Consider the following 12,956-nt stretch of genomic DNA (forward strand, 5'->3'; position numbering starts at 1 on the left):
AAATAGTGCTCTTCAAAAAGTGAAAAAACAGCAGTCTTTTGAATGAAAATAAATTTAATTTAATAAATAAAAGAACAACATTTTAATCATATATGATAATATTATTATAAATTATTACAATTTTTATATAAGAAGGAATGTTTACATTCGAAATGTCTTTGCATAATGTGACCTACATATGCATGTGTGAAACATGTTGAAAAGTCTAGTCAGAGTCGGAGTCAATAACACGGATTCGCTTCCGAGATTGGTAAGAATTGTTTGTGATATTAACAGTGATGTTCCCATGTATTTGGGACCCGCTAAATATGGATCCAAAAGAATGTTGTGAGCTTGAGGAACGCTGCATATTGACCTGGTTGTTTTGAGTTTCAATGGCGGTATTATCTGAAATTGGTGTCAAGTCGAAGGACGGGAGTGCATTTGTCACTGTAGAGCTGGGCAGCGCTCTGGTTGATGATGATTCAAAATGAGAATGTTTTGGTGCAGAAGCATTTGAGAATGGAACCAGTGAGGAATTATTACAGGATGAATTTGATAAAATGCTGCTTATTGCGTATTTCTGTGAGTCGTTTATAGTGCGGTAGTTATTCAATGACTGAATATTTTTGTGACCTGTTACGTACACTTGTAATGTATCAGGGACGTTCGAATCCGTCATCCTTTGGACCAGGGTTTTCCGGACACTCGTGTTTGTGATTTTCTTATTATCAGGTAGGCCTGCATTTTTTGACATTCTTTTCATTAGATCATTAAGTTTGTTTACACCAATGGGGCTAGAAATAAACCATCGGTCCTGCATTTTTGGGCGTTTTTCGTTTGTTACTACAGAAATGTAAAAGGGGTCTTCATGTTTAGAATATCCGTCTGGGCGTTTATCTCTATACAAAATGTAGGTGGATACGGGGCATTTTTCAGGGTTCTCAGGGGTTGCATACATCCGTGGTGGGCAGGCACGACTATCAGTGACATCCACACCAGTTCTAGTTTTGGTTGCCCTTTCGTGATATTCTAAGAAGTCAAGTTGAAGTGCCTCATCCCTTTTCAAGACTACATCACCCCATTTCATGTTTCGGTGTTCTGTCCCCCCTCGCATGCCAAAATACAACGTATTATTGAACCATAGTGTGCTTATCAACGAGGTTGGTGTAGTTTTTCCCAGTTGTTCAGTCTTGAATAGAGTTTCAATTTCATCATGAGTTAAAGAGTCGGACCTTTGGGGTTTGTTTCCACGCCCTTGCGCTTTTAAATCTTTTTGTTTTGCCTTTAGGGCCTCTCTGCACCGCGCAAATTCAAAGCTTGTAATTAATGAAAACTGATACCGATGACGTTTTAAGTGTCTTTCAAAGCTCCCTATCATTCCCCTGAGACTTGAGGGTTCATATTCTTCGCCAGATTTTGTGCGGACATTCACAATAAAGTTCAACAAGAGAGGGTCCAACTCATTTGGGGGTATATTGTAAATTTCTCTTGACTCCCCTTTAATTTCAAAATACTCACGTAAAATGTTCAAATGGCCCATTGTTTTTCGTAAAGTGTTTGAGTTTTCATTTGCTTCAATAAAAGTAGATGTTTCCACATTTTTGAATCGCACACTTGTACTTGCACCCTCCATGATAATTATTTATTTATTGCAGACGATATTGTTTACATTTAAAAAGTAGTACCGTTATAGCGTAGTAATACATAGTGTAAGACAGAAAAATCTCACACTGCTGTCTCACACGGGAGAAGTCTATCTAACACCGGTGATTATGCGAGAAAAATACACTCCGTATGCAGGTGATGAAGGTATATTGCTGCATAAGTAAGGTTGACGATAGAAAAGTTAAAGTCATCACGTTTATCATATAGCTTGGTTGTTAGATTACCATTAACGTCTTTTTTCAAGTAAAATATCCAAATATGAACAGATATATCAGACTCTGTGGTATCTTTTTCTCACCGACTCACCGAGATATATCGTATCGACATAGGAATGAAAATAATCATTGTTAATTGACAACATCTAGATGTCGAGCTAAAGGCCACAGCAAGTGTTTTCATCTTTTCAAGAATAAGATTTAAGACAAATTCTGCTTCATATGAATACAAAAGAATAGGTTTTCTAATAATGTTAGACTTGTTTATTGGAAAAAAAATCATATCAGCCATTTTCTTTACTTTCACATTTTGATCGGAACTAGTCAATTTTCCAGCCAGCAAATGTTGACCGTGCCTCATATGAACTTTCTAATACGCCTTTACCATGATTTCGCTCATGTGTCTTTACAAACACCACATCACCTGCATTCAATTGTGCAACCACGGTACCTGTGGAAGTATGGCGATCATTATTTTCCTCAGAGTTAGCAATAGCACTGTTCCAGATGTCTGCGTTGACAACGAGATTTGAATAAATATAGCTGTAGGAATTTGCGTAGATAGTCCATGTTATGGCATAGAGTCCATTGTAGGGAACCGTAAATATCCCAGTATATCTATTGTAAGCATTTGCAATGTTTGTCATCACCACATCAAAGATAAATGTATGCTGAGGTGCTATATCTTGCCCGCCTTGCGTCATGTAGGCGTAGAATGCACATTGGTTAGACAGTCGGTATCCTATATTTCTTTTTGGCAATTCTTTTTGATACATTTCTATAAAAACATAATTATATAGCTTGTAAAGAATGCTACTCTTAAAATGGAAAAGCTTCAGTATCAACATTTTTGTAATAATGTGTCAATGCATATACATGTACATCATTTAATACGGTGCTTATCCACATCGGATTAATTACCCATAGTCACATTTTACATTTGTTATATCTGTTTTGTAATGCTAGCATTAAACTTACCAAGGGATCTTTGCGTTACATTGTTTTGGTAGTCTTGTCTATACCCTGTCTCTATGTTTTCAGCATTATTTTTCAAGACGTAGGAATCACTTTTCCCACCTTTAAATGTCCCGGTAGACTCGTATTTGGACCTTGCATGACTGTTTTTCTGTTTCACTGTGATGGCATTGCGCAGTGCTTGTAATTCCAAGCTTTGGTGTTTAATTGTCTTTTCTTGTCTGTGTGTTTTAATTCGCAAATAGTTCACAGAGTTGCCGAGAACCTGCATCTTCTGACTTAGAGTCTGCAACAAATTTTCTTGTCGATGGATTATTTCCAGCAGCTCGTCCGAGGTTTGGGCATTGCTCTGAGTGGTCTGAAACACCAAAATAAAAATTAGGACAAAGAGACAGGAATTTACATTGGTCATTTTTAAATACCGAAGGAGAAGGAGATCCTCGCAACAGAATTTGTGGATGTCTTCGTCTTAGGATGGAAATAGGAAACTGATAAGAAGTATTTTGTGACTGAAATATCTTATGAAATGGTGTTCCCCTATCTGCAGAATTTCTGCTGGCCAGACGGTGTATGACCTTTTTTTGTTGTAATCGTAACAATTGTTAACATGAAAGTATATATAAGTATTCGATAAAAAGACTAATGGTGACTTTTTAGACCAATCACTGGAGTTCTCTTTTGAATATTTTTTATATGAAAATTACCAAAATGAAATTTTCTCACTATATTTAAAGATTTGTTAACATTAAGAGTTTTTCGATTTCATCCGATTTAATTCAGCAGTCATGTTAAATACTACACTAGAACAAATAGAAAAAAAAGACTATTGAGCAATTACTAGTATCAAATTCTTCTTACATACATAAATTAATATCAGGGGTCTTTATCTCTCAGTTAATTCGATACGCAAGTACATACTCTATGTAAGTACAGTTTCTAAAACGAGGTAAATTATTAACAAACACGTTGATAAAACAAGAATATCGATCAGCAGTCTCATTTAAAGGCATCATTTCGTAAGTTCTCTGGTCGATACAATGACCTTGTCAGCGAATACAATTTATCATTTAACACACGGCAGATGTGACCGGTCGACAGGGAATGCTCACTCCTCCATGGCACCTAATACCACTTCTGATGTTTTGGAGGTGCGTGCTTGCTCTGGACCATTTTTTTATTGATTAATGGACTTTTGAGCTTGGATACTGTTCGTTATCTCCATATATTTCATCAAATAGTTTAGCGTGAGTTCTTAAAGTATAGACTGTTCTAAGCAGGTGTCCAATATATAAAATAGGAATGTAAAACTAACGAAGCGTAATCATGCTCTTAAGTGCAATTAAAAACATATTTTCAATTTTTTAAAAAAAATTCTACCTGCATAAGTTTCTAACTTTCTATCTCCATACATTTCATTGAAGCATATGTTTTCTCATTTAAAATGATGTTTTAAGAAGAGATAATTGTGATTATTTTGTTTAGATAATATTTGTCAATAGGTCCTTATCAAGTTTTCTTTCGTCCTAGCAAAAATTGCTTTATTTAGTTTATTTTTTCCTTACCCTGTTAATTCGTTTTAATCTAAACTTTCAGCCTAAGTTTAAAAATGTCGACACATCAAGCCTTTGTCAGTCAAAAGAGTAAAAGGGAGGTCAAATAGCGAGCTAGGGTTATAGCGATAGCAATCATGGCGGTAACCTAGACTCTCTGGACCTTCCATACTATATCTGTAATACTGAACAGCATGTAAACAATACTTTCAGGAGGTATGAACATTTCTTTTTCTAACATTTGCATATATACCTCATGCTAAGTAAATATTCAGGCTATAAATAGCCAAGGTGCTTTCCAAATCGGGTTTAGAAAATGAGAACGTTGTGGATTGTTTATATTTTTATATTTTTTATTCATGTTCAAATAAGCATATATATACTAGTATTTTTTAGTTAAATAGTTTCCAAAGAAATGTACATATTAGATGTATGCTATATTTATATAAGTAAAATAAATGTTTAATCATATAAAGTACATGTAAAACTTTTATGTTTATAATTCTTTGTTTCTCAGTTGTATTCAATATTACGAATTTAAAAAGTGACAAGATAAAGAGAAACAATATCAAAAAACATTGCAATTCCTTAATATTTGAAGTTTTAGATATTTTTGCAAAATATCAGTTGACGTTGAACTATAGACTGTTGATATCCGTTTTTCAACGGCTTAATTATTTGTCAATAGCTTGCTTTGTTTCAGAAATCGTTTGTGCGTAGTTAAGGCTCTTGCATATCAAATCAACTTGGAGACATAATCGATGGGCAGGTATTAAAAGTATATTGCTGATAAATATGGGAAGCTCATAAAAAAAGTTGAGGTCGGTACTTTTATAATATTTTTGTTCATGAACGGCTTTTGCTAGTAAAACATCCCAATATAAAACTGATATGTCCGACTCTGTGGTATCTTTTAATTCGAGTTCATAAGGATTATATACATTATTCAACAAAATATAAAAATGAATGTTGTTAAACGATCAAATGTTAATACTGTATATCAAAATGTAGAATTAAAAGCTACATCGAGCTGAGGAGACTTCCTTTTTCATATTTGTTTGTGAATAAATATCGTTTCGAATGAATACAGGAATAGATCTGCTAATTACTGGACGCAAGTACGTGAAGTAGCCCACGGGCATTTGTTTCTGTTACATTTTTTTTTTCATCCCATAGTTTTATAATCATTGTGGATTGAAAATTTATTATAGAAACGAGTGTCTGTGTAGTAGGCTAGTACAGGTAGCCATGGGGATTTCGACAGGTTGTTGGAAGACTTGATCAAAAAAAAAATATAATTATGGTCAATCCGCAACTCAAAAGTATTTTTATTAAGATCAACTTCTGAGTATAACTATAAGTTTAAGTGTTTGTGTATGGGGATTGGGGTGGGAGTTGTTATGTAGAATTAAAGGATTTCTAAACATTGAAAAGATTGTTAATCAGAATGTTCTTTCCGTTTATGAATTACGAGACACATAATATATTTACTTCCATAAAGTGAATCTGTAAAAATATATATGTTTTTTATTTTTAATATATAAAGTTACTTCTCAATTACTATCGAAACAACGACAGGTCCCTTTTTTTAGAACATCAAATTCTACTTCTCGGATAAAAACGTACTCTGCACAGTTCGTGTTTTATATTCTAAAATTGAAAATTAATACATTTTTAAATATAAATGATGCGTGTGTCTAACTTCAATTTATATTTTATGCAGCCAACATTTACTTGAGGAATTGATCAAGTTTAAAATGGTATCGTTTTTGATTGATTTTTATCCGACTACAAGTTTATCTATCGTCTCCATCAATTAGACGCATGCCTTTTTACATATATCGAAGCGGGTTTGTTGATCAAGATTCATTTTCATTGTTTACTTTATATATTTCCCGGGCGACAATTGATGATTACATCAATGTTTTCTTGTTTTTTTTTACGATAAAAACTTCAGACTCCTGTGCTTCAACAGATCAACAATGTTGATGTTACAATGAAAGCAGCATGTTACTTAGGGTCACTATTTTAAAAACTAGTAGAAAAAAAAGTTGCCTTTAGATTTCCCAAATTTCCCAAACTCGTTTTTAGCCGGGCTTATTGCTCAAAGAGCAATTGCCGGCTTATGTGATCCTGTTCAAGGCAGGATGTTGACCCCATAGTCGCCATTTTAAAGTTACGTGCAAAAATATAGTTCTTACTCTCAACCGCTTTTGAGATAATACAGACGCCAGATAAAATGAAGATTTATCTATATAAAATAAACATTAGTAGTAATGACTTTGAAAACTTCATAAGTCAAAGAACATAGTTCATTAGCGTAAGGATTTTTGAAAATCAGTGTTAAAAGTTCTCTACACATATGAGGTAAAGCAGGAGAGGTAACCAGACTTTCCTGTTTGTTTACATTCAGCTGCGGTACCAGGTTAATTCTGATTCTGACAAAATCGGACCGTGGTGTTAGGATTTAAAAACTCACTGTCAGTGTCTTATCATTTATATTGATAGTTTAAAAAAATCATCAGAATATAAAAGTGATTCGTGTCAGAAATCCATTCTACTCTGTAAATGAGCCCGGCTTTCTGTACTTCTGAGTACTTCGATTTTTTATATTACAGTGTTAGTTAAATAAAGACTCGCTCAGCCTTTGTCAGACAAAAGTGTAAAAGGGAGGTCGAATATTGAGCTAGGGATATAGCGATAGGACCTTCCATACTATTTCTGTATTGCTAAACAGGTTATATACAATTCTTTCAGGAAGTATGTGTTTGCCTTTTTTCTGACATTTGCATATTTATCCTATGTGTTTAATGAATATTCTATTTATAGCCATGGTGATTTCCAAATCGGGGTAGAAATAGGGGGAACTCTGATATAGACACTTTACTTGTATTATATGTTTTAAATATAAATTTAAATACAAATCGTTACAATCTTCCATGAAAATGGATGTATATTATATACATTCTATGCTTATAAAAAAAATATAATTGTTAAATCAAATAACCTACAAGTAAAAGTAGAACTTTACATGTTTCTAAGTTGTTTCCAGTATCGTGCTTTTAAAAAGTGTAAAAAAAAAAAAAAAAAAAATTATGGAAATAGTAAAGCTATAGAACATGAAGAAACTTTGCGATTTCTTAATGTTTGAGGATTTATATATATTGCAAAATTTTGACTTTAATGAGACTGTTGATATCCATGGGTAATCAATTTATTTGTCAATAACTTGTCTCGTTTCGGAAATTGTTTAAATTTTGCGTAGAAAATGCTCTTGTATATCGAATCAACTGGGAGACATAAACTGTGTGCAGATACATGTAATAATGGTATATTGATGTATAAATGAGGGAAGCTTTTCAAAGAAAAAATGAAGTCAGCATGTTTATCACGCGGTTTTTGCTAGAATTCCATGAATATCTTTGCTAATAAAACAACCAAACATAAAACAGATCTATATCTACCTCTGTGGTAACTTTTTTGATTTTTTTAAATTTAAAATGTAACAAATCTGGAATTGTCATAAATTAAGTAAAATTATTAAACTGAAAATCTATGTTCAGCTGGGATTTCACAAGATGTTTTTATTTAATTTAAAATTTTGACTTAACGATAAAAACGATAGGATCAAGATGTAGGAAATGAAAGGTACCAACACATTTCTCAACTCTGACAAAGTAATATTTTAAATGTTCCTTTAACTCATTTAATTCTAAATTTTGCAGCTTAGTTAAATGGTGACACATTCTGACTTTGTCCGACAAAAGAGTAAAAGGGAGGTCGAATACTGAGCTAGGGATATAGCGAAAGCAATCATGGCGGTAAACTAGCCTCTTTGGACCTTCCTAGCTGCAGATCTGTAGCTATCCGGAAAATATATATTGATAGACCGGATAGCTACAGTGCCACCCATTGAAAAAACTGTATATTTATTGCGCACAAAAAAGTGCGCTCGGTTCTTGATTATTTCTTCTAATTCTTACCTCAATTGCAAAAGAGGGAAGATTTTAAAAATTTTCTGTTTCCTTTATCAATTACATTCGTTGTTGACATCTGAACGAAGCATATTGGACCGAATTATCTTTGAAACCAAAATGGCAGTATATAATCGAAATGTTCGATGATTACACTAGCAGGGTCAGGAGGACTATTAAAAATAATTATGACGAATGTTTTGTTGTGGAAAGAGTCGAAGAATATGTTAGGAACACACGGTTAGTAATATTGTGAGATTTCAGTTTTAGGAACACTTTTTTGTGCGCAATAAATATACAGTTTTTTCGAATACTGAGCTATCCGGATATATGCGATATATATTTTTCCGGATAGCTACAGATCTGCAGCTAGGACCTTCCATACTATCTCTGTATTGCTAAACAGGTTATATACAATTCTTTAAGGAAGTATGTGTTTCCCTTTTTTCTGACATTTGCATATTTATCAAATGTGCTTAAAATTACTATTCTATAAATAGCCATGGTGATTTCCAAAGCGGAGTACGTTAAGAGGGGGGAAGAGTGATACTTTATTAATGTTTATTGTTTATCACATGCATGTTTACCAATTTATCTATCATTTCTACGGCATGTCAAACGTAATGTTCGTTCTTTTCCATTTGAATTGTAAATTTTTTATTTGTATTCAATAATTCATTAATTGTAAAATTTTCCATTCGTATCGTATATTTTTATTTTATAATTTTCCATCTGTATTCTATAATTTACGAAAGCCGGATAGGCTCAATTCTGAGAAGATAAAAAAAAATTAACTCGTTATAGTTATCTCGTTATAACGAGTTAATTATCTCGTTATAACAGTTTTCCGTTATAACGACTTGTATTCGTTATAACGAAAATCTTGTTATAACGAGTTAATTATTTCGTTATAACGAGTTAATTATCTCGTTATAACGAGTTAGTTATCTCGGTATAACGACTTAGTTATCTCGACTTAGTTATCTCGTTATAACGAGTTAGTTATCTTGTTATAACGAGTTAATTATCTCGTTATAACAAGTTATTTATCTCGTTATAACGAGTTAAACGTTATAAACTTAGTTATCTCGTTATAACGAAGTTATCTCGTTATAACGACTTAGTTATTTCGTTATAACGACTTAGTTATCTCGTTAAAAAGAGTTAATTTTTCTCGTTTTAACGAGTAAATTTTCTCGTCTGAAGACTAATACATGCACATGTATACGAAAACTTATGACTGCCTCGTTATGTTATATTATGTTATGAGTGGGGAGTAGCCCCCGACTTTTACGCAGATGACCTTATTGCTGATGACTCCATATCCCCCTTCTTCAAAACATTTCTGACTCTCAAAATAATATATATCACACTGTAAGTGTATATAATATATGTTGCATTAACGCCTGCGTTAGCTTGCTATTATAATGTATAATTTAGGTACTTAGACATTGATTATGAAAGCTAATAAGTCATTCAAAACATGTAAAATAAAATTAGTGTCTTTTATCGGAGAAAGTTCTCATACATAAATTGCCAAACTTTGAAGCAAGTACATTTGGCAATATATCTTTTAATATTGTGTCCTTGGAGACGTTCACGTATAAATGTGTAAATGTGTTCGAATAAAGATTGCTATTCTTATCAAACTGTAATTATTGACAGCAAGATCGTTCAGGATTAATATTATTTAAACAATATCGCAAATTAAATTTGCAACTTTTTATCAATTTTTAAGTTAATTACGACTGATAATTATCAATTAAACATTAATAGCATTAAAACTGCAGCCATTTTTAATTCCTTCATTGCTATTAAATTTGAAAATAGAGGGGCAACTTATTATTTCGTTATAACGGGATAATTATCTCGTTATAACGAGATAACTAACTCGTTATAACGAGATAACTAAGTCGTTATAACGAGATAATTAACTCGTTATAACGAGATAACTAACTCGTTAAAACGAGTTAATTAACTTGTTATAACGAGATAACTAACTCGTTAAAACGAGTTAATTAACTTGTTATAACGAGATAACTTACTCGTTATAACGAGATAACTAACTCGTTATTACGAGATAATTAATTCGTTATAACGAGATACTAACTCGTTATAACGAGATAACTAATTCGTAATAACGAGATAAACTAAGTCGTTATAACGAGATAATTAACTCGTTATAACGAGATACTAACTCGTTATAACGAGATAACTAAGTCGTTATAACGAGATAACTAAGTCGTTATAACGAGACGATTAATTCGTTATAACGAGTTAATTATTTTTATCTTTTCAGAAATGAGCCTATCCGGCTTTCGTAATAATTTCCATTTAATTTCTATAATTTTTTATTTGTATTTTACATTTTCCATTTGTATTGTTTAAAAAAAGTAATCAGAAACTGTACTTCAGAGCTCACCTCAAAGAATGTTGTCTTTAAAGTAAGGCAAAGTCCCACATTAAACTAAAAATCTTAAGAAGCGTACATCCCTAGATGCAACATTTCTGTAATTTCGTTCTGATACAGCTTGTAGTCACTAGGGAACAGTGTTATTCAAAACTTCAAACTAGTTACTCATCCAGAAAATGTCATTCAAATCCAGTATCGGAAGCAAGTTTGAGTGTGGTTCTCCCTTGATGTATCATCCATGCAAGTTTGGTTCAGGTAGGCCTTATGGTTTTTATAGACCTGCATCCAAAAGTTTAACCTTATCCATTATCTGGAAAATGTATGCCAGATTCAGCACCCGAGGAAAGTCCATTGGTGTGCATCCTTAAATGTATCAACCATGCAAGTTTGGTCAACATACGGCTTTAAGATACTTGGAAATGAAACCTGCACCAAGAACATTAACCTGCTCCCAAAACTTAAACCTGCTCCAAAAACATAATATGGTCATTCCTTTGCTGAAATTGCCGCATCTGAAATCTTCACTCGACTGATACAATGAAACACACTAAAAGCATCCTCCATGCATCTCTGACTAATGTAGGACAGGACACAGACGTACTTTATAAGAAAACTGCACCAAAAAACTTTTAACTGGGACGCCGAGGGAATGACATAAGCCCCCCCCCCCTTCCCCAACTTCGTTTAATTTAGGTGAGCTAAAAATCATTTGAAAATCATTCTTATTAGTATTCGTTATGAAATTATACAATACAAACAAGAAATTTTACAGTGTAAATAGAAAATATACATAAAAAAATTATACAATACAAAATATTTTTTTACAATATAAATAGAGAATTATACAAGTGGAAAAATAGAATATTGCAACGTTTGACAGGTCATCTTTTACCATTGGACCCTTTTTTATATTACACTGTTGTGACAACACAATGGATTTCGCGTGAAATGAGTGGATTCTTATTTAAAAAGAAAGAGTAAAATATTGAATTTGATGCATAAAACACGTGATAAAAAGAATCTCACATGATTTGTGGTCCTGAAGAATTAGTTTTTAAAATTATATAGTTACACATTTACAAAAATTAGATCTAAATATAGGATCTACCAAGGCTCGGGGATAACACACTATTTTGATAAAATCATATCCAACCACAAATCATGGTAGATCTACTGTACATCTATATGTGTTTGTAAAATGTGTTCTTAATTTTACAGATCAATTGCTACAATTTTTTTCTTGACAATAGATGTATATATATATTTGATTTCATCTGTGGTTATGTAAATTAAATGATTGTTTAATTGTACAAAGGAGATGTAAAACTATTAGTCAGTATTTGTCTGGTTTGTGTAGTATAGTGACTTTCAAACGTGAAAAGATCTTGAGAAAATTGTAAAGAGATACATGAGATAGTACATCATAGAAACTTTGCAATTTCCTCCTACTTGTATTTGAGGGTATTGTTATTTACACTAAATCAGTGCATTTGCAAGTTTGCACGAAACATATGGAGATAACGAACAGTATTCAAGATCAAAAGTCCATAAAACAATACAAAATAGGAGCAGAGCAAACACGGACGTCCAAAACATCAGAGATGGGATCAAGTGACATGGAGGAGTAAGCATCCCCTGCCAACCGGTCACACTTGCCATGTGCTTATCATGGGAAAATCTGTCGTCAATAGTGTATAAATAATGGACTAACAATAAGTATGAAAAAACGTTAGTCAGCATTTGACTCAATGATAAATTGTATTTGCTGACAAGGTCATTATATCGACCGTAGAACTTACGAAATGATGACTTTAAATGAGACCGCTGATATTCTTGTTTCAACTTGTGTGTCAATAATTTACCTCGTTTTAGAAATTGTTCATATGTAGGGCATACCCTTGCATATTGAATCAACTTTGATATTTAATCTCTGTATGCAGATGATGAAGATATTATATTTCTGCACAAGTAAGGGAAGTTTACAATAGAAAAGTTTAAGTCATTATATTTATCACAGAGCTTGGTTGTTCATCCAAGACACTAAATTCATAGGTTTATCATAAGATCAACCATACTGTTTGTTAATATAGGAAACATATACAGCTAGATCCCTCTCCTCAATCACCCTATATATGAGTATTCCTTCATTTGTGGAACCCCCTATTTTAATTGCAGGGTTTTT

General features: G+C 32.7%; 2 protein-coding genes across 2 annotated transcripts; both read right to left on the minus strand.

Moving 5' to 3' along the window:
* Nucleotides 1–205: 205 nt before the first annotated feature.
* Nucleotides 206–1,615, minus strand: LOC134281740 (uncharacterized). Its single transcript, XM_062764172.1, has one exon. The coding sequence runs from the start codon at nt 1,613–1,615 to the stop codon at nt 206–208; it is 1,410 nt and encodes a 469-aa protein (XP_062620156.1).
* Nucleotides 1,616–2,182: 567 nt separating this feature from the next.
* LOC134281742 (uncharacterized) lies at nt 2,183–3,249 on the minus strand. The gene is made up of 2 exons (XM_062764173.1): nt 2,841–3,249; nt 2,183–2,640 (listed from the first exon to the last, which is right to left on the minus strand). The coding sequence occupies exons 1-2, from the start codon at nt 3,247–3,249 to the stop codon at nt 2,183–2,185; spliced, it is 867 nt and encodes a 288-aa protein (XP_062620157.1).
* Nucleotides 3,250–12,956: the final 9,707 nt, after the last annotated feature.

The sequence above is a fragment of the Saccostrea cucullata genome, unplaced genomic scaffold (genome assembly GCF_032062105.1).
Source record: "Saccostrea cucullata isolate Sc308-1 unplaced genomic scaffold, CSIRO_AGI_Scuc_v1 ctg1124, whole genome shotgun sequence".
Classification (NCBI taxonomy): Eukaryota; Metazoa; Mollusca; class Bivalvia; order Ostreida; family Ostreidae; genus Saccostrea; species Saccostrea cuccullata.